At 35.2% G+C, this 21331-nt stretch overlaps 4 protein-coding genes across 6 annotated transcripts; all 4 read right to left on the reverse strand.

Annotated features, from left to right (window-relative positions):
• Nucleotides 1-700: 700 nt before the first annotated feature.
• Nucleotides 701-13386, reverse strand: LOC147274392 (uncharacterized). Of its 3 annotated transcripts, XM_086228526.1 has the most exons (13): nucleotides 13247-13386; nucleotides 12127-13167; nucleotides 11666-11740; nucleotides 6348-6503; nucleotides 5318-5591; nucleotides 5085-5184; nucleotides 4877-5001; nucleotides 4706-4787; nucleotides 4486-4618; nucleotides 3258-3421; nucleotides 2047-2547; nucleotides 1798-1926; nucleotides 701-1094 (listed from the first exon to the last, which is right to left on the reverse strand). In XM_086228526.1, exons 4-13 carry the CDS (start codon nucleotides 6489-6491, stop codon nucleotides 944-946), a joined length of 1803 nt encoding a protein of 600 aa, XP_086084652.1. In that variant the 5' UTR covers nucleotides 6492-6503; nucleotides 11666-11740; nucleotides 12127-13167; nucleotides 13247-13386; the 3' UTR covers nucleotides 701-943. The 3 variants fall into 3 exon arrangements, with proteins under 3 accessions (XP_086084652.1, XP_086084649.1, XP_086084650.1); XM_086228523.1 differs by lacking the exon at nucleotides 13247-13386 and having other exon boundaries at nucleotides 1798-1929; nucleotides 12127-12252; XM_086228524.1 differs by lacking the exons at nucleotides 11666-11740; nucleotides 13247-13386 and having other exon boundaries at nucleotides 1798-1929; nucleotides 12127-12261.
• LOC147274393 (uncharacterized) lies at nucleotides 7002-11458 on the reverse strand. The gene is made up of 4 exons (XM_086228331.1): nucleotides 11086-11458; nucleotides 9593-10975; nucleotides 7125-9489; nucleotides 7002-7011 (listed from the first exon to the last, which is right to left on the reverse strand). Exons 1-4 carry the CDS (start codon nucleotides 11456-11458, stop codon nucleotides 7002-7004), a joined length of 4131 nt encoding a protein of 1376 aa, XP_086084457.1.
• Nucleotides 13387-13854: 468 nt separating the features above from the next.
• Nucleotides 13855-16090, reverse strand: LOC147274394 (protein DMR6-LIKE OXYGENASE 2-like). The gene is made up of 4 exons (XM_086257008.1): nucleotides 15628-16090; nucleotides 15266-15513; nucleotides 14778-15099; nucleotides 13855-14340 (listed from the first exon to the last, which is right to left on the reverse strand). Exons 1-4 carry the CDS (start codon nucleotides 15847-15849, stop codon nucleotides 14086-14088), a joined length of 1047 nt encoding a protein of 348 aa, XP_086113134.1. The 5' UTR covers nucleotides 15850-16090; the 3' UTR covers nucleotides 13855-14085.
• Nucleotides 16091-16813: 723 nt separating this feature from the next.
• LOC147274395 (protein DMR6-LIKE OXYGENASE 2-like) lies at nucleotides 16814-18783 on the reverse strand. Its single transcript, XM_086257009.1, has 4 exons — nucleotides 18527-18783; nucleotides 18177-18424; nucleotides 17671-17992; nucleotides 16814-17201 (listed from the first exon to the last, which is right to left on the reverse strand). The coding sequence occupies exons 1-4, from the start codon at nucleotides 18746-18748 to the stop codon at nucleotides 16953-16955; spliced, it is 1041 nt and encodes a 346-aa protein (XP_086113135.1). The 5' UTR covers nucleotides 18749-18783; the 3' UTR covers nucleotides 16814-16952.
• Between the last annotated feature and the right edge of the window lie 2548 nt (nucleotides 18784-21331).

Below are 21331 nucleotides of genomic sequence, written 5' to 3' on the forward strand. Positions count from 1 at the left end.
AGGCTCTTGCATTGCAGCTGTGGGAATAGTCCTCACATATTGTGTCCGTCCCTACTAAGCTGGATGGACCCAATAAATTTTTGAAAGAGAAAGGTCAATTTGACGGGGTGAAAGATTTTTTTTTTTTTTTTTTTCAAGGCATAAACCAAAGAAAATTTTAAAGGGCATTCCACGAGATGATGATAGAGCAAAACTTTCATGCAATGATGTATACATTTTTTGTATCTTCTCAACTCACATAATAAAAGAGAAAGATACAAATAATATCTACACCCGTACACTTGTGATAGGTAGATTTTTTTTATATAGTGATAATCCAATCATGCTTCACCACACATCCCACTATTTGTTTGAGGGGCGTGGGAATAATTTCATATCTCATTTGGAGATATAAGCAACACACGAAATCAAAGAAAAGAATAATATAAATTTATAGGCATATTTATTTTATGGTTTTGTTTTTAGGAAAATGAAGGTTAATTTAAATTTGCAGGAAAAAAAAAATATAAATGCAAGTGAAAATACTTTTTTTTTATACTAAGCAAATAAATAAAAAGCATTTTTAGTATCATACTAGAATTTTTGCCCGCGCGTTGCTGCGGGTAACAACAATTGATAAAACGTTTTAAAGAGAGATGTGTTTGCTTTGTTAAGGTTGTGATGAGATGTTAAAAGAGTTATGAACATTGTAAATATATGATGAGTTGTTGCGTGTCAGATCATTCAAAATATAAGTGCCTTTCATAGGCTGTGTTTAAGTGCCTTTGATCCCCAGGCATGGCTGTTTGTTGTTTTAAGATATTGATGATATCTTAAAAGTGCAAACAGGATTCAAAAAATATTACAATACATGTGAGGAATGTGTGTGATGTTGAACAAAACATAAAGGGATGTACAGTGGTTGATTGTTCAAAAAAGCCATTTATGGTGATTGAGAATGGATTCAAATTGTGCTTGGTGACTTGTCCTCGCTTGCTTTCTGATGAGGGTTGGTTGGTTGCAAGGGGAGATGCTCATCATGTGTTTTTCCTTCTTTTGCTGTGGGGCTTTTGTCTTCTCTGTTAGCTTCTGTTGAGGGGATTTTTTCTGCTGTGCTGCATTTTTTGATGAGTATACAAAGTGTTAGAAATTGGAAGATGTTAGGTTAAAGTTAAGAAAGAAGGAATGAAGAGCAGATATTAATTGTCTTTTTTGTTTGTTGTGTGATTTGTTTTTGAGGTAAAAGAAATAATATATGATTATTAAATGATGAGGATGAAAGAATGAATGTTAAAATTGATGGTTGACTGCAATATGTATAAGATGAAACAAAATGAATAATGCAGGTAAGAATATATGTTTGGTCAAATTGATACATCATGATATGTCAGTGAAGGACTCGATAAAGTTTATTTTCATTACTTTTCTCTCTCAAGTCTCAACCATGAAAAGGTTATGAGAATATAAGATGCAGAGTATATACTTGATTTTATATATAGATAGCCCAAGTTCATTTTTTTTTGCCCATGTCCTGTAAAAAAATTTTCCTTCAAATTCAAGTATTCTCCATGCAGTGAATTGGAAAACTATTTACCATTGGTTGGAAAAGAAATAACCTAATTTCTGCATGGCATCATAAGTAGCAAAAAACAATGGTTGATGATTAAGAAGATTAGTAACTAAACCAAGCAATTTATGGCTATGAAGTGTAGCTTTTGGTTGGGTTTATTTGAATGTAATAATATTGCACCAAAAATTGTGTAAGTATGCAGTGGTGATCAAGAGTATTGTACGTCATCATTTGAGCATGGGTTATACCTGGCTGTGGATTTTGCTGTTTTTTTTTTGAAGGCCACGAGAGGAATGTCATCTGGGCTTGAAATGTCCTCTGTGGGTATTGGATTTGTAGCTGTCTCTGCGCCAGTGATTTCTTTAATTGCTGCTTCTCTGCTGGAGATGGTTTTTGGAACAACAGGGAAAAAAATAATGCATGTTAGAATTCAGAGAAATGTGTTATAAGTTGAATAGTATTAGGATGAGGGGTTAGAGGTTTTACAGATTGGGTACCTTTTGAATTTTTTCCTCACATTCATTAGAGAAGTGAAAAGAGCCCTTTTGACTGCAGCTTTTTTGGGTGATGGGAGAGTGGGGTATTTTGTGGAAGTCCTTGATGAACCAGAAGGTGTTTTTGGGGGGAATTTTTTGAAAGTAGGAGATGGGGTGGAAAGAAGATTTTTTTGGTTCATTTCTTCCGCTTCATGTATAACCATCTGTTGATCTGTGGGAAGAGAGGGTTGTTCAAGGACTTGGGGTTCATCATCAAAAACAGCGTGGATGAGAAGGTCATTTCTTTTGAAATCATTTTTCATGCTGCCAAACCTGATCTGGAAATTTTTAGTTTGGCCTCTAAGTCGAAGGATGTGATCTGGGAATTGATTCTGGTCACTAAAGCCCTGTTCAACAACCAAGCTGAAGCATGATATTCCAAAGAGTTGTTCAGCGGGGTCTCCAATTATGATAACACTGGTTGTGTTAGTTGCATCTGCAATTGCGAAGCTGACCTTGAACCTGTATTTTGAATGCCAGCAGCCATTGTTCAATTGAAGAATGCAAGTTAAGAAAGTATAAGAAGGTTAAACATATTTTATTGTGTGGTATATAGATGTGTTTAATTTTTATTTGATTGTTTGTGGTTGTGGAAATGTTATTAGGTCTGAAAGTTATGAACATTGTATTTTGGTAATATTATGAAGTGCATGCAGAAAAGTGATTATATATACTTTAATTATGTAAGGTGTGTGTTAAGGGATTTGTTATTGATGAAGCTGACCTTGAACCTGTATTTTCAATGGCAGCAGCCATTGTTCAATTGAAGAATGCAAGTTAAGAAAGTAGAAGAAGGTTAAACATATTTTATTCTGTGGTATATAGATGCGTTTAATTTTTATTTGATTGTTTGTAGTTGTGGAAATGTTATAAGCCTGAAAGTTATGAACATTGTATTTTGGTAATATTATGAAGTGCATGCAGAAAAGTGATTATATATACTTTAATTATGTAAGGTGTGTGTTAAGGGATTTGTTATTGATGAAAATAGTGATTATGGATGTGTGTTATAGATGGCAAATATAGGTTTTGTAAATGTGGAGTATGCATGGTATTTTGTAAGAATGCGTTTGATGTACAGCTAATAATCAGACAAAGTGATTATATTGTATGAAGTATACAGTCTATAATTGTTTGGTAAAGGTAAAAAGAAAGAAAAAAAAATTGGTTACCAAGGAATAGGAAGTGTGCTGAGGGTGCCGTGTCTTGGACAAAGGAGTTCATCACTCTGAGGTGAAGGCTTGACTTGTTTGTGGCAAGTTGGACATGCTCTGTACCACCATCCAGCATTTGTGTTGAACCGTGTAATGGTTGCACGGCACATAATCAGTTTGTCCTATAAGTTGTTGCAAATACATAATCAGGGTATTGAACATTTTTACATGAAATGAAAGATTTAAAATGTATGGCTTGACCTATTTGTTTTGATAAAGATGTGCATAAATGACAATGATGATGCAATTAGGAAAATAGGCTGTTTAAGTAAATTATATGAAGTGTATAAGAAAAAATAGACAATTTGATAATGGTTTAATTGAGAGGAGATTTTGATTTTTGGTGGTTTATGTTAGGCAACAGATATGCAGGATTAGAAATGGTTTAAATGCAGAATAATTTGAATAAAACTTTTGTTTAACATATTATATGAAGCGCGAAAGTTAATGGTTTTAGTTGTGTAGAAATGGTTGAGTTTGTGGACAATGGGTAGAAAGTTTTTGGTATTAGTGAAAACATTAAAAACAAATTGAATAAGTGTAAACATTTTTTGAATATTTGTTAGCATTTTATAGTTAATTGTGGAAAACAGGGTTTAGAAATAAATTGTAATCATTTGATGTCAAAATTGATGTTCCATAATTATAAGGATGTTATATTCAATGTTTCATTTTGTGGGAATATAATACATGATTATAAGTATTTTATGTCCATGTTGCTAATGTGTAAGTTATAGTTATTTTATAAGGACTTTAGTTGTCAGGTGGCAGTTAGTTAATATTAATATTTGTAGTTAATTGGTATAGATAGGTCTGTGTAAGCATTGTTTAGCAAGGTGTATTTGGTACAGGTATAGGACAGTCAGTTTGAGAAAGTTTGTATTGTGCAAGTGCCTGTGATTAATTAGTTGGTTAGAATGGATATGCATCGCTGGTAACCAGTGTAAAGCAATGTAGTTAGGCAGTGAGTAAATATTTAGAGACTTTATATTTCAGAAAGGCAAGCAGACATGTGAACATCAGTAAAGATGCCAAACCAGTAAAAGTGTGTAAGTTATGATATTATGAAAGAGTATAGTATAATAATCGTGTTAAAAATGTGAAACTATCGAGAGTTTGTGGCTGATAATCAAAAGAAGAAAAAAATTGTAGATGGTTATAAGATTTTGTTGTGAATGTGCATTACCTTGTGCAAATCTGGATCAAGTATATTCAATTCCGCTATATGCACCTTTTGACTCTCTTTTAATTGTTGATAAGGAAGGTGTACCATTGCTGAAGGTGGGAGTACTTTGATAGCCACTGCATTATCTTTGAAACTGAATTGTTGTTGCAAAAAAGATTGAATTAGAGAGTTATATTAAAAAAGTAGAACTCGTATATTGAAAAAGTTATAAAAATCTTACGCAATCTTGTAGGATTCAAGTTCTGGTATTGGTGGATTGATGAAATACAAGGTTGAGTTAGTGCTGCTAAGAACAGGTTTTCCTGTGCATGGTTAAAAGAAAGATTAAAGAGTTTTTTTAATGAATATTGGAGATGCAAATAATAGGAAGTTGAGAAAAGGTATCAGTTACCTTGATATTCTTTCACTTTGACGCTTGTGAAAACGATAAAAGTTGGTGGCGGCAACTGTTCTATAGCAGCATGATCAAAATTCTTTGCTGCATCGCTCCATAGTGTAATTCTAATTGTTTGATGGCTGCAACAATAAATGCAGGAGAAAATGTTTGAATGGTGATCATAAAAGCGTCAAGTTTGTAAGGTTTTGGTTAATGGTTGTACCTGATGTTTTCTATATACACTTCACATTTGCTCTCCAACCTTGTTTTCTCAATCATCTTTTGTTCCAAACGCTGTATTGCAGTTATGTGTCCCATCACATCTTCCAATGCATGAAAAAATGATAGTCAGTTGTTTAAAGTGTATAAGAGAAGTGTGCAATTAAAATTTGAGTGGTGTAAGAGAATAAAAAAAGGGAATGAAAATAATGGGATTAAATGTGTTCTGATCAGCACCTGTTAGAATGGTGGTTGTATTTATCCGTGCGGATAGTTGATTGTAATCCATGAGATGAAAACGGTGTGCTGGAATTTTTGGTTGAACAACTGTCAATCTCTTGAAGATGGTTCTCTCGTTGAAAATGATAGCAGCAGCATGAGGAACAACTTTGTAGACTGATCTGCTTTTGATTGTGTGAAAGCAGCTTATGTCATAGGCAGCTCCTGATTGTATCTTTGGAGCGACACAATCATAGTCAATCTCTTTGACTGTTGCTTGAATTGCGTCACCCTTGTTTCAGAAGAAAAATAAGGTTAATTAATCATGATAGAATTGCAGCAATGAAGAAAATACATAAATCTTAAAAGTGCAAATACCAAATGATTGATGATATTGAAATATGAGAAAATGGAGCATAGAATTGATTGGTTTGTATGAGTTATGTGGACAGCATAGTAAGTTATACCTGTGCTATATAAACTTAGTTACATTACTCATGGTATGTGTGGAGCATATTAATTTTGATAATTGAATAAAGCTAGTATTTAGTATTAAAGACAAAATGTAGGTAGTTCAATATTTCACATGTGGAGACAATTTGTAGAGGGATTGTGTAAGGTTTTTTCAGCAGATAATTGTGGGTGTGAAGATCTGAAGTAATTATATATGAGTTTTGTTATTTAAAAGGTTGAAATGATGCTTTAATTATATGTTGTAATTTTGATTAAAAAAGATGGTGGTAGGCAGTATTAGCTTAATTTTGTTGAGATATTTAGATAATGTTAGTAGTATAAAGTGGTTGTGAGGAGTATTGTTTTTGAACATTTGATTTTTCATATGTAATAGTTTGGAAAAAAATATTGTTAGCTATTTAAGTTACATTATTTAGGATGAAAACAGTTTTGCAAGATGTTTTTACATTGAAAAATGGGGTTGGGAAAGTATGTCTGATGTACATTTAGGCAAAAATAATCTGTTTTTTAAAAATAGATTTGTTTAAAGGAACAAGTACATTAGTAGAATAAGTAATGGGGAGAGTTTATTTACCATTGCATCAACCAATATGCATTCTAAACCAGCAAATTGGTGATCAGATCCAAAGACTTTTGGCCTCCAGGTCCTGCAGATCCGAACTCTAATTCTGAGTTTGTCTTGATGAGGTTGCAAGCTCCTTATTGGACTTGTATCCATTGCATCAGTGGGCTGAAAAAACAAAGACATTTTGTGCAAGTAAAGGAAGAAATATATTCTGCTAAATAAGTATAGGTATAAATTATATAGAGATGTTTAGATATGCACGGAGAGAAGTTGAAACCTGAAACTAAATTTTGGAGAACATCTTTATAGACAATGTTTTTAGTGTATTTATTTGGCATCTCTCCATTGTTGTCTATAATTATTTTAAGGCCTTCCCTTGATGTAACCCTAGACAATGCAACATATAGTTGTCCATGGGTGAAGACAGGCTGGGGAAGATATAAACCAACTGTTTTAAGGGATTGTCCTTGGCTCTTATTTATGGTCATTGCATAGCTTGGTCTAATTGGGAATTGACGCCTTTTAAAAGTGAAAGGCCATTTTTTTTCTGTTGCTGTGAGGATGATTCTAGGTATAAAGAATTTATGGCCTATGTTGCTACCAGTTAGTACCTTTGCTTCAATAACCCTATTAGTCATTTGGGTTATGACTAACCTAGTTCCATTACATAGCCCTGAAGATTGATTTAAGTTTCTTAATAACATGATGGGCATGCCTATTTTTAAAGTTAGAGTATGTGGAGGTAAGCCATTGAATTCAAGCTGATTAAGGAATTCTGTGGGATACATCATGGTAAGATTTTCTAAATTTCCAGATGAGGAGCATAGACAATCAGAACTTAAATAAGTTCTGGCTTCTGCAGGTAATAAATTGATGGCATAGTTATTTATCTCAGTGACAGTAGAATTCTTAGGTGTAACTATGGCTCTTTCTCTTAAGTAAGCATAATTGTCAAAGTTGGTAAGAAAATCTGGGTATGCTGCTAAAAAAATTGATTCAACTGGATTTGTGTAAGAGTCAATCAATAAATCTTCAGGAATTTCTACCCAAGAGACCTCTTCATCTGTTTGATCATTTATATCACAGATTTCACCATCACCAATTTTGAGTATCCAAGCAGCAAAGTCTGCAAGTTTTGTTCTTTCCTGAATGTTTAACCCCTCTCTTAACAGCCTCATATTCTCTTTCAAACAAAAAATTTTGAAAGAGGGCCATAAGTATGAACTGTTAAGAGTGGCATGTATTATTTCTTCCCTTGTTCCACCTGGAATAACTGGCAGTATTTGCCTAAAATCACCCCCCAGTAAAAAAGGTTTCCCACCAAATGGGAGAGGTTGACCTGAACTATCTAAATCCGATAAAATATCGCATAATGATTTATCTAGTGCTTCAAAGCAGTCTTTATGATTCATTGGTGCTTCATCCCAAACAACTAAGGCAGCTTTTTCAATCAATTTAGCGAGATGAGTGTGTTTTTTTATTTGACATGTGGAAGAATCAGTCAGATTGAGGGGAATTTGAAACCTAGAATGAGCTGTTCTGCCTCCAGGTAAGAGCAATGATGCAATACCTGATGAAGCAACAGCTAGAACAATTTGACCCTGAGATCTAATTTTATTAATGATTGTGTGCCACAAAAAAGTCTTTCCAGTTCCCCCATGGCCATAAACAAAAAACAAACCAGATTTTTTTTCATTTATGGCAGTGATAACAGAATCATACACGTGTCTTTGTTCTTTGTTGAGTTGAGTGATTAAAACAGAATGCTGATTGGCTAAGTGATGAAGATCATAATTTAATTCTTCCCTTAACAATTTGTTCCTAATTTGTAACATGCTGTGCTCATCAGGAATTGGAAGATTATGATCTTTTAAGCTGCTAGATGATGCATTAAACAATAGCTCAAGCTCATACAGAAGTGAATTTTGTAATTCAGATTGTGGCACAATGAGATTAGGCATACAAAATGTTTTTCTAAGATTATATAACATGTCATCACACATATTTTGCCAATGAGCATTGAAAATGAATGCAGGATCTGCTACATCACAAAACAAAATGATTGTAACAAATAATTGTCTTAATTCAGAGCATGATGCTGCGTCAACAACATTTTCTAAGGCCTCAATCCATTCCTTATCATCCCCTAACAGACCTAAAGACCTACATGCAGACTGATATGATGGGTGTTTAATGCCATTAAGAGTTTTTATATCATCAAAATCAAAGGCACCTTTATGGGAATTTAAAAGCATTCTCAAGTAATATAATTCTCCAGCTGCAGGGTGTACATAGGCTATTCTCCCTATAGATTTCCCTTGTTTTCTAGGTGTCCAAATCTTATCGCGAGAATTCCATACAAATTTAGAAGGAAATTCTGAATAAGATAAGTTTCGTGCTTGAGGATAGTTTTTATTTGCTTGAAACCAACTGGTTAACATCGTATCTTGAATTGTGGCTCGGTTAAGAATTGAATCAAGTGATTGATCTTCAGCGAAGATAACACTTTGGTTTAAAGGCAGATGTATAGGCAATCGTTCAACAGCAGGTTGTCTAGAATGAATGGGAAATTGAAATAATCTCCATGCAGCTTCATATGGTGATATATATCTACAATTAAGATAGGATAATATTTCATCATGTGGCTTGTTTTCAATTATTACCCTAGCTCTATCCGAACCTTTGTTGATGTATTTGAATAAATATTTTATGAGCATTGATTGACAACACAGTTCAACATTTATATGAGCATTATATCTTAGCAGTAACTCTGAATTGTAAGGCACTATAAAGCTGTTATCAAGTTTAATTCCATTTTTGAGCACAAATCTATTAGGATTATCGCGACGCCTATACGTAGGAAAACCACTGGTTTCAAAAACAGTTTCACTTTTGTATTGCTTTGGGAAAAATTTAGAGCACTTTCCTGCTCGCATGCAAGGAGAATTAGGATTTAAATGACCACATGGACCATGGATCATGAACTGATCTACAATATGATAAAGTGTTGGATCCACAGCTTTGTCTGGCAATTCAGCTGAGATTATCGAGTCAATATCTGCTGCAGACAATGACTTGAAATCGTGTTCTAACCAAATGAGGAGGTGACAATGAGGCAAGCCTCTTTTTTGAAATTCAATCGTATGAACTTCTGTTTGATGCAACAGACATGAAAAAAAGGACACGATTAATTAAATTTGTATTTAAAAAGGTAGAAAATCAACAAAGAATAAATTATCTTTGATGAAATTCACCTGCTGCAAGTGGTCCGAAAGGTTGTCCTGATTTGATGTAACTAACCAAGTCATTTAGTTTGATTTTGAATATTCTAGCAATGATATCAGGCCTATCCTCTGGTTTGCAGCCAGGTTTTCTAAGAAGTTCTCTAATAATTTCAGGCCATTTGACATTGGAAGTAAAGGTAATAAAAAGATCTGGATTTCCATAATGCCTACAAATTGCCATAGCATCTTGGTAATTATTAATCATATATCTAGCACTTCCAATGTGTGAGGTTGGCAATATAATCCGCTGTCCTAGATCAGTGGCATTTGTATGACCCATTGAAACTGCATCATAAATGCCTTTATAAACTTCACTTCTGAGATTTTTTTGATTTTTTCTAATGAAATCTAATCTATCCTCTTCAAGAGTTGCATAGGCATCCACTAAAAATTGTTGAAATAATCTACCACCTTTCAACAGTGTACTAAATTCAAATTGTCTCTCCTGAATTTGATAGGCTATAAAGGCTCTCATAGGCACCCTTCCTGTTTTTGGCTGATGACCTTTAAAATCATGATTCCATTTAATATCAGGGCTATAACCATCTTCACCATGAGGAAATAGAATAGGATATTGTAAAGACATGAATTTTGGGTTTAATTTTGTTATTCGTTTCAACTCTCCACTTTGATTTTCTATGACAATATCTCTATTTGAGTCAAACAGACCAATATCTCCCACTATGAGACCAGCAATTTCATCAGATGTTGGGCTTTCATATTGTTTGCCATGATCTAATTGTTTTCCCATTATTCTGACTTTCATATCATTAATAGAAGTGCTTTCTAACTTATCCCTGACTGTTCTAAAGAATTTTACCAAGTCATTTGATTGGTCAAACATTTTAATAAGGCCTTCAACAACTTTTGGATCAAGATTTGTATTATTTTGTTTACAATTAACTGCATTAAGGCGATTCATAACTTCATTATAGGTATCATAGATATAGAGCTGGGCAAATTTTGGAGACTCACCTTCCGGTGGTAACAATGATCCCATTAAATGATGAACCTGCCCACTAATCTTAAAAATGTAAGGACCCGGCCTATTGTTAATCGAATGATCAATTTTGGCTCCCATTGAAGTGAATGCAAACATAGAATTGTATGCCCTAATATTGTCTCTAAATATTGAGCTTTTTTGGCCTTTGCTCGGATCAAGTAAATTGTCTAAAAAGTTGGGAGTTGGTTTGGTAATTGGAAGTTTAACTTTTCCTTGCAAACAACAGAGAGTGAACAAAGGCTGTTTGTCTATAGATTTTTTAGCAATGGATTCATTCAGCCAAAAAAGTGCACCACAGTAAATGCACTTATAATCCTTATCTCCAAAATCTACATATTTGTGAATCATTCCTATGGAAAGAAGAAGTGTAAAAGAAAGAAAGAGTATCAATGCATATTATTATTGATAGGAGAATAATTTAGAAATGCTGAAATAAATTTTAATAAAATATTTAACATACTTTGTCTTTTCTTCTGATAAAATGATTGGCTCCTATAGGTGTGATTTGCAGTGTTTTCATTCAATGTGGAGTTGAGGGGTGGAAGTTCAGAATGTAAAACATTTACATCAGAGGATAGAACATCAGAATCAGAGTCCAATTGTTCCAAAGGGACCTGTTCTGTAGTTGGCTGAATTGGATTAGTATGCGTTAAAGTTGTATTCCTAATAGACTTGTGTTTTTTCCTATGAGTTGGAGGATTTGATTCAGAGGCAGCGGTAGAAAGAACATGACAGACATTTTCAGGGGCAACTTGCACACCAGTTGAAATATGAGGACAGTCATCTTTATCTAACATGAGAAATCTAGCACGAACCCTAGACTTTTTATTCATCACATTCGAAGAAAGAAACCTGAAGCAATCAATAAATAGCTGGAAGAAAAGAAAGACAGACATATAAATAAATTGCAAATTTAATAGAAGATATATATAACAACCAATGAAAAGAAATTCATACTTATCTATGAGCAGAAGAATTCTAAGATGATAAATAACAGATGCATATGAAACACATTTAAAAAACAGGCAGCAGAAAGTGACCTTTTTGCGCAGCAACAACAAATGCCTTAAGAACGCAGCGTGAAGATCAAGCTCAAACAACTAATACAACAGTACCTACAAAACATACATATGAATGTTCGAAGTGAAGCAATCACATAAAAATAAAGGAAAACTTAGATATAGGACAAATAAAAGATTTTAAAAGTATACAAATAAATGTATAAGGGAGCCAATTAAAACTGATTGATTTGAAAGCCAAACATTTAAAAAAACAAAAAGAGATTTTTTATCGATGAGATTGAAAGGAAAAAGCCTGAAGCAATCAATAAATAGGTGGAGGAAAACAAAACAGACATATAAATAGATTACAAATTGAAAAGAAGATATATATAACAACCAATCAATGGAAAATCATATTTATTTATGAGCAGAATATGTCTAAGATGATAAGTAACAAATGCATATCGAAGATATTTAAAAAACAGGTAGCAGAAGCTAACCTTTTTGCGCAGCAAGAACAAATGCCACAACAACGCAGCCTCAAGATGAAGCTCAAACAACTAAGAGAGCAGTACCTAGAAAATATACACATGAATGTTAAAAATCAAGCAATGACATAAAAATAAAGGAAAATTTAGATATAAGAGAAATAAAAGATTAAAAAAGTACAGACATAAAAGTATAACGGAGGCAATTGAAATTGATTTATTTGAAAGCCAAACATGAAAAAAAACAAAAAGAATTGAAGTGGCGGCATAAATCTTAATATTTTTATTCTATCAAATGAAAAAAAAAAATAGATTTAGAATAAGAAAAAATGTTAAGGAAGATAAATAAGAATGGTTGATGGGAATATGTATAGCATGAGAGAAAATTAAGAAGATATGTAGAAAGCAATATTTGATAAGAGTCAAAGACTCTGATGTGCGCCAATATAAACCAAAGCAATGGAACCAGTTAAATTCAGACAGAGAAAGAGAGGAGAAAAAAGGGAAGGTCGAAAAACAAAAAGGCAGTAACATAATCTAATGCATACTAATGAAAGTTGATACCTGTGTAGGCAGCTATATAGCCAATAAAAATGATAGTTAATTAATTTTATGGCTGAAAAAAGTTGATCATGCAAGAACTATATTAAGAGAACAATTAAATAACTGCATAAACTAATTATTTTCATGGAGTGTATAAATTTTTTTCAAGGTAAAGATTTCTAAACAGAACCCAGGAGTACGGCGTAATAGAAAGAAAAAAACAGGAGGCAGACATGAAACACTCACAGAAAAAAACTAATAGAAAATAAACAAAAATGGATATTTAAAGATATAACAATAAATGCAAGCACACACCCAGAGCAATGATACACAAAATGCAAACAGAGACGCAGCGAAGAGAAGCCAAGCAAACAGAAGCAGAATGATATGAAAAAATGAGATAAGAGAGAGATGGAACTTATCTGATAAGGAGCAGGTAGAAACGAAAGGACGGATCTGAATCACACCACCCGAAACACAAACGAACGGCAATCGAAAAGCCAGATGAAGCTGAAACAGTGAAGTTGTCAGTGAGATTTGACAAAAGATAAAAGAAAAAAAAAAAAACCCTAAAAAATTTGTGGCTGACCTCTTCGATGCGATGAATTAATCGCATCATCTGTTTGAAATACTGAACCAGCCCAACACATCAAACGACAAAATAAACCAAGGCAGATTGTTGATCCACTCGGAATCACAACCACACAAATAAATGAAGGTGCGACCCAGTTCGAATCACAACCGGAGGAATACATGAAGGTGGGATCAAAGCCCCCACAGCAGATGGTTCATCTGGTTGAAACATTAACCATGAACCCAGATAAAGCAAGAGAACACGAATGACCATAAAGCACAGACGCATTTGTGGTATTATCAAAATGGCAAACAGATCAAAAAAAAAAAAGCGTGTGAGAAGAAACCGCAGAGAAATAAAGCAATGGCAGACAATGTAAAAATTTCGAAACAACATGGGCTAGAAACAGACAGGGACGAAATTACAAAAAAGGGCCGAAGAAAAGGGGAAAACTCAAAAGGCGAAGCACGTGTAAATTAAGGCTGTTAGAAGGGCAAAACGGAATTTTCACGATGAACAGGCTATGAACAGTGTGAACAGTGGCGACCGAACCCTGTTTTAGTATATATAGAATTTATTTTAGTCATTATTCAAAATCACAACACTTTTACATTAAAATTAATTTACCAAAGTCTTTAACACTCAAAACACTTTTTAAAATATAATTTACAAAGCACTTAACTAGTTTTTTTGTAGTTGATTATACTTCTCAACTTATTATTCTCGTAGCAATACCAAACAATCTAGGATTAAAAAAAAAAAAAACAGAGAGAGTGTTTTATTGGGGCCAATTTAATTAGTAATTGGCAAAGCTAACAAGATAACATTGCAGCATTGCATATTTGCACACATGCTCAAGTGGGTGATTCGACTTTGAACAAGTCTACGCAACGATGCTTTGCAACTAGTCTGTTCCAGAATTTTTCGTAGTATCCATCATATGTAAAATTCTTGTACACCGCTGGGTGGTCATGGCTGATCAGCTCCTTGGCAGGCCCCCACACTACATCAGGTGATGGGCTGTAGAAGGTTGCAATCGATAATCTCTCTTTCTTGCAATTCACAACAACTCTGTGGGACACACTCTTGTACCGATCATTGCTAATTACCTGATTGATACCAAGAGAAATGGGAAAAAAAAAAATAGAATTGTGTGTTTTTCCAACTCTTTGTTTATGCACACGTGATTTTTCTTCATCATAATATATATATATATATAAAGCTCATAAAATTTGAGGTATAAATATTTAAGGGCTCAAGACGATTGTCTAATTTGTCTACCCTTATAACTGGTCCATGATGGGCCGAGAGCCTAGTTTTTTTTTATCTCAACAAGCTCTTTCACGTGTGCTCAAATAATTTATAATAGATGATGGGAGTATGTGTGGCCAAAATAGGTCCGACTTGCGAACGACTAGCCCATAATATTATATGTTGTGCTCCAAGGATTGGAATATTAGGTGGGATTGCGTAATTTCAAAACATAATTGAGATTGGGAAAGGTAGCTACTAGCTAGCATTATTTTGAGGTGAAATATCGTCTTACCTGCATTAGATCACCAATATTGACAATGAAAGTGTTGGGAATAGGGTCGACAGCAACCCACTTGCCATTTCTAAGGACCTGCAGTCCAGGCACATCATCTGGGAGAAGGACGGTGATTAGACTACGGTCAGTATGTGCTGGCGCTCCTAAAATAAGCTCTGGCTCTGGACAGGGTGGATAGTAATTGAAAGACAAATGCTGGCCTTCTTTCCCTAAAGCCTTAACAATGTATTTCTTTTCCAGGCCTAGGCTCTCTGATATGGCCTCAAGCAGTGTCATAATCAGTCCTCTCACACTGGTGCAATACTCCCCCACTTGCTTCCTGTAACAAGAAAGTGCTTCTTCTTGCTGTCATTACAAGACTTGGACAAAACTAAAATGTTAATATGAATGAAATCATTAATTAGATTGAATTGAATTTATGATTTACATTTTGTTGTTGCTAATTATTTGACAAAAGAACATTATTAGAGGGGTTTCCCATTAACCTGAAGGTTGGGGGATTGGTAGGCCATTCATGCACATTGTCTTCAAGAGGGTAGCAATGGAGTCTGAGAAAGTCCCTCCAGACGCAGAGAAATCCATTTTTGTCATCAAAATTGGTGGAAAGCCCGGTGGTCTTTGAAGGGTCATCTGAGTAGAGCTTCAACCTCTCACTCTCTGGCAATTTGAAGAACTCTCTTGATACACTCAACATGTCATTGATCATTGTCTCTGGCACTCCATGATTCTTAACCTGATCGTAATAAATGGTGTGGTCAGTGACTCACTCACTCTATGGTGCATACTTTGGAGGAAGAAGAAGAATAATTACATACAAATTGAATAATGGGATTATATGTACGTATACCTGAAAGAAACCATAATCTTGGGAAGCTTGGCCTATCTGTTTGATAATATCAGAGTAGTTGGGGCCGTGGAGGCCCTGGAGATCAATGAGGGGAATATTGCAGCCGTCTGATGTCTCAACATCAGTGAGATTTGGACGGTCGGAGATGGGCCGAATGTAGTTTGAGGGGACATGGTTCATCCCAGATATGAGGTCTGTTAGCAGTAGCTTTGTTGTGGCCATATTGCTAAGAGTACTGAAGACAAGAGAACCTGAACAAGTAAATTGGTAATGTGGGCAAATCGGGTTCGGTACTAATTTATAGTACCTAATTTTTTCACTTTCATTTTTTTCCCTCTGTATGAACTCACCTAATTTTTTCTGCTCTTTATGAATTCACCAACTTTTCTTTTTCATCACAATTATCACATTTTAATAAAATTAAATTTCTAGCTAAATTCTGCTCAGCTTTAGAAGGCCTAGACAGAGACACACTGACAGTGGTAGGCAAATATTAATTGGTAGAGGATCCACTTGCCGAGTACAAAATATCTACAAAGTAGACTATGGTGTGAAATATATATAGAAAATTATATAAATAAAGACAGTCTTTTAGCTAAGATGAGGAACTAGACATAAATTTAGTAATGGTGCAAGTGATGTTCCGTCCTGTTTCTGAATGAAGTATTTGGAGATGGGTGAAAACCCAGAGAGCCTGAGAAGCTCTCCATCTGTTTGATGGATGGTAATAGAGCAAGTGAGGACAGAATAGGCCAAGAGAAGGTGAAGCATACGATCAAGAACCAAAGGGGCATCTGGGTTGTTGTGAGAGGGGAGCTGGGATGCTATTTGGGAAAATGATAAGTGGACCCTTTTCCATTTCTTCTTCTTCAATAGCCAAAATGAAATTTAAGATAGGAAAAAACAGAATCTGTGAGGCTCTTGCGTTGCAGGCTTGCGGCTCTGGGGTTCATTCTTTTTGTAATAGGCCTCACATGTTGCGTGCGAGAATCGGACGTCCTAAGCTGGATGGACCCAATAATATTGTTCATATAAATTGATGTGATAAAGACATTGCATAAGAAAATTTTAAAAGGCATTCCATGATAACTCAAATCATGCTTCACCACAAGTCCCATTGTTTGTTCATATATATTGTTGAAATTATATCACACCTTCAACTATTTCATATAGAATGTTTTTTCTACGATGTAGTGGCACATCAGAATTTCAGCAAGGTTAAATGATTATGCATGGAAGAAGCATTGCTCCACTAGTATTTTTATTATACCCAGAGAAAAAGAGAGACCATTTTATTAGGGACATCCTTGTAATTGCACACGTGCTCAGGTGGGTCGTTTAAACAAGTCTAAGCAACATTCTTTTGCAAGTCCTCTGTCCCAGAATTTTTCAAAGTATTCAGCATATGTAAAATTTCTGTACACCGCTGGATGGTCATGGCTGATCAGCTCCTTGGCAGGCTCAATCACAGCATCAGGTGATGGACAGTAGAAGGTTGGAACCGATATTCTGTCTCTGTTGCAGTTAACAACAGCTCTATGGAGCACACTCTTGTACCGATCGTTGCTAATTACCTGATTGATACCAAGAAAAATGGGAAACAGAGAATTATAATGAATTAGAATTGCTTTTTCCTTTTATTACATTATATATAGTATAAGGTCCAAAACGAACCATAAAATTTAGGGTCCTGAACATTTAGGAGTTCGAAGCGATTGCCTCATTAGGCTCTCCCAAGACTGGCCTAAGACTCAAGACGAGCAAAAAACTAGTATGAGCCAAGAGATTTAGTGTGAGATTGATTTTACTATCTCAACACGCTTTCACGTGTGGTCAAACTAAGTTAAGTGCATGGATCGATCACTTATATTAGATGACGAGAGTAATTGGTTGTTCTAATGATAATATGTTAATGTTAGAATATCTAACTCAAAATTAATTGACAATAATACTCCAAAGTATTATATTTTGTGTTTGAAAGACATGAAATATTAGGTGGGTTTTTGTAATCACAACAAACAGTTTGGAGCATATGATCTTTACCTGCATCTGATCTCCGATGTTGACAATGAAAGTGTTGGGAATAGGGTTGACAGCAACCCACTTTCCATTTCTAAGGACCTGCAATCCGGGCACATCATCTTGGAGAAGGATGGTGATTAGATTACAGTCAGTATGTCCTGGCAATCCATAAGTAAGCTCTGGCTCTGGACAGGGTGGGTAGTAATTCAAAGCCATATGCTGGCCTTGCTTCCCTAAAGCTTTAACAATGCTCCTCTTTTCCAGGCCTAGGCTCTCTGATATGGCCTCAAGCAGTGTCATAACCAGTCCTCTCACACTAGTGCAATACTCACCCACTTGCTCCCTGTAAACAGAGAAAGTAATACTCCTTTTAGTTATTGCCAGACTTCGGCAAAACTGATTGTTATGTTATGAGATTGTGAATTTAATAATTGATTAGGTTGAATCTTGACTGAATGTGTGGTTCGAATTATTATGTTGCCAGACTGTTTGACAAAAAAACATTATTACAGGGGCATCCCATTTACCTGAAGGTTGGGGGATTGGTAGGCCATTCATGAACATAGTCTTCAAGAGGGTAGCAATGGAGTCTGAGAAAGTCCCTCCAGTTGGAGAGTTTCTCAGTCTTGACATTGAAGCTGGTGGAAAGCCTGGTTTTCTTTGAAGGGTCATCTGAGTACATCTTCAACCTCTCACACTCTGGCAATCTGAAAAACTCTCTCGCTATTCTCAACATGTCACTGATCATTGTCTCTGGCACTCCATGGTTCTTAACCTGATCATAATAAATGGGGTGGTCAGTGAAAGTGATTCAATTGTGTAAGCTTTAGAGGAAGAAGAATTACATGCAAATTGAGTAATGGGATTATATGTATACCTGAAAGAAACCATCATTTTGGCAAGCTTGGCCTATCTGTTTGATAATATCAAAGTGGTTGGGGCCATGGAGACCTTGGAGATCAATGAGGGGAATATTGGAGCCGTCTGATGGCTGAACATCTGCGAGATTTGGACGGTCAGAGATAGGCCGAATGTAGTTTGAGGGGACATGGTTCACACCAGATATGAGGTCTGTTAGCAGTAGCTTTGTTGTGGCCATATTGCTTAAGAATACTGAAGATCGAGAAGACAATCTGAAGAAGTAAATTGGTAGATTGACAAATGGGGTTCGGTCCTTATTTATAGCAGTTCGGCCGGCTAAGGGATATTCTTCAAAATTGTAGAATTTAAAAAATAAAATATATACATACATAGAAATGTAGAAACTTTTCGTACAGTGGGGCTAGTTGACAAATGTTAAAATACACATACAACGGAAGTCATATTCTGTTACCTGATTTAGGTGAACTAGTTTTGTGGGTGCATTTATGGCACAATATTGTATGTCAATCACATTTGATAGTGAAAAAATAAAATTACAAACATTTAAAGATTAAAAATGTAATTGTATGATTTCCAATAGTGTGGACAATGGAATAAAATCAAAACTGTAATAAAATCTATGATGATGATGATAAGTTAACATGTGCAAAACTGGAATGCGTGCAAGAAATGAAGGGTTGAATTGAAGTGTTGTACTCAAAATCAAATTGTATCGAAGAATTTCCACTACACCGTCAATTTAGTCCTAGATTCAGGTCGGTACCGACCTGCATTTTGGTGACGGATGGTAGGAGGACACTGTATTTGTGGTAGTGCTTCAACCATTGTCTTCAACTTGTCATTGTTGGCCCAACAATGTTGGGTTCAGTTAGCTTAGCTAACGCACATGAGGCTGAGATTATGAGATTTCCACCACTATCTTTGCAATTTGTTTTTGATGATGTTATCAGAGTGACATCCCTTTGCAAACGTCATCCATAATTAACCTCAAGTACAGAAAACTCTGTTTCCACATGGCTATGTAACAAATTCTCTAATGCTTAATTACCAAGACTTGAATAGAGGAATTAATTATAGTCAAGAACTTGAGGCAGAGTTTGGATAGATGAAATGAAAGCCAAATGTATAGTCAAAGAAACGGTGCCCAACTCTTTCACTCTTTTCACACACAATGAAAACTAATGTTGGAGCTCCATGTGGATCGAGGCCATAACAAGTTGGCAATTCAATTACGCAGTTACTATATATGATGATGAATTGATGATAAGTCTTGACAGTTCAATGAAATCATACATTTGGTTAATGCATGTATGTTGGATGAATTGATGTCTTATAAAAAAAGTGCGGTTAAACAACAGGGCCAAAATACGAGAGAGTCTTCGATGGGGCATGATCCAGTGCAGCATCTCTCACATGAGGTGGGATCCACAACTCATGTGAGAGATGCCGCACTGGGGCATGCCTCATACAAGATTTAGTCCCAAAATACCATCAAATATGGCAAGGCATGCATCGTGGGCATTTTTGGGCCACATCACCCTTGTGAACAAAAACAAAAAAACAAAAAAAAACAGGAAGCTATTCCAGCCTGATACGAATCTCAATGTATGGGGATGGTGTAACATGCATGAGTGCAGGACATGTCATAACTCATAAATATTTTACAAGTTATTTTATACAAAAACAAAATTTGGATGTAAGTGGGGTATACACTATTATTCTTACAATAAGTGTGAGGAGATATTGTAATAATAATAAAGGTTTGCGTAATGAAAATGTCAAAACCATTCCATTCCTAAATAATCAGGAAATGACTTACAATTCCAATCCCTTTTCGAACATTCTAGTCAAACAAACAGCGCCTTAAAGAATTCAACTGAAATGAGGTGCTGCAATGCATGCATTCTGATGGGAACTACTTATTTAATTATTATAAAAATATTCTACAAATGCAGCTCTGGCACTGCAGCATTTCAATAATTTTTTTGTTGGCAACAACAATTTAATAAATTAATATCGAATATTTGTACGAATTAATCAAATATTTTGGTCCTAAATAAAATTTGCTCAGCTTAGAAGAACTAGGAAGACAAGCATTGATTGGCAGGCCCACCGTGCATGTTAATTGAGTCTATGAAGCAAAATTATTATGAAACTCATGACTCATGAGTTTGGGTTTTGTTGAAGCCGGCCAGATGTCATCATATCATAAAATGAATCCCACGATGGATCTCGATCTGCATGATGTAATCAGAGTGACATCACTATATCAACGTCATTCCTTACGTCCTGCCCTAAATATCTGACTGGACATAGTGACATCACTATACCAACGTCATTACCTAGATTCAACGATCAATATGTGGTGGTTACAAAGTAGACTATATATGGTGTGAAATATTTAGAAGGATAAACAAATAAATAACACGGTCTTTTTTAATCTATAGGTTGACACATTCTAGGTGAGATGAGGAGCTAGTTGTGTGGATAGTTTGGGTTCATTGTTAAAGTTGGGAGTAGACAAATAAATCAACATTTCGTTTGGAAGTTTCATCACTCTTAGCGTCAAATGCAGCTATCCCGGCCAGCTATACATATATTGGCCGCAACCCATTGTACTTAGAAAGTAGTCAATTCAATTTGAGCACAAAGCATGATGAAATTTGGACTGAAAAGACCCCAAAATGGAAGAACAACCCCAATAGCATCAAAAGCTAGGTATGGTCCAATCATAGCAGGGGCCATGGGATCATCAGTAAACCAGAAGCCCAAGCCCAAGCTATAGCTCCAAATTGAGTTT

This window comes from Dryas octopetala, chromosome 9 (assembly GCF_963921425.1).
Source record: "Dryas octopetala chromosome 9, drDryOcto1.1, whole genome shotgun sequence".
Taxonomy (NCBI): Eukaryota; Viridiplantae; Streptophyta; class Magnoliopsida; order Rosales; family Rosaceae; genus Dryas; species Dryas octopetala.

Excerpts from the sequence above, each read along its gene's own strand:
- LOC147274392 (XM_086228524.1), bottom strand. The coding sequence starts at position 6,491 with ATGGATACAAGTCCAATAAGGAGCTTGCAACCTCATCAAGACAAACTC. Across the intron at positions 5,002-5,084 it reads GTGTATATAGAAAACATCAG|CCATCAAACAATTAGAATTA; the intron begins GTACAACCATTA and ends TTATTGTTGCAG. Across the intron at positions 1,930-2,046 it reads GTGAGGAAAAAATTCAAAAG|CAGAGAAGCAGCAATTAAAG; the intron begins GTACCCAATCTG and ends AACCATCTCCAG.
- LOC147274393 (XM_086228331.1), bottom strand. The coding sequence starts at position 11,458 with ATGAATAAAAAGTCTAGGGTTCGTGCTAGATTTCTCATGTTAGATAAA. Across the intron at positions 10,976-11,085 it reads TTATCAGAAGAAAAGACAAA|GAATGATTCACAAATATGTA; the intron begins GTATGTTAAATA and ends TTCTTTCCATAG. Across the intron at positions 9,490-9,592 it reads TTTCGGACCACTTGCAGCAG|AAGTTCATACGATTGAATTT; the intron begins GTGAATTTCATC and ends TGCATCAAACAG.
- LOC147274394 (XM_086257008.1), bottom strand. The coding sequence starts at position 15,849 with ATGGCCACAACAAAGCTACTGCTAACAGACCTCATATCTGGGATGAAC. Across the intron at positions 15,514-15,627 it reads AAGATTATGGTTTCTTTCAG|GTTAAGAATCATGGAGTGCC; the intron begins GTATACGTACAT and ends TATTACGATCAG. Across the intron at positions 14,341-14,777 it reads ATATTGGTGATCTAATGCAG|GTAATTAGCAATGATCGGTA; the intron begins GTAAGACGATAT and ends GGTATCAATCAG.
- LOC147274395 (XM_086257009.1), bottom strand. The coding sequence starts at position 18,748 with ATGGCCACAACAAAGCTACTGCTAACAGACCTCATATCTGGTGTGAAC. Across the intron at positions 17,993-18,176 it reads ACCAATCCCCCAACCTTCAG|GGAGCAAGTGGGTGAGTATT; the intron begins GTAAATGGGATG and ends CTCTGTTTACAG. Across the intron at positions 17,202-17,670 it reads ACATCGGAGATCAGATGCAG|GTAATTAGCAACGATCGGTA; the intron begins GTAAAGATCATA and ends GGTATCAATCAG.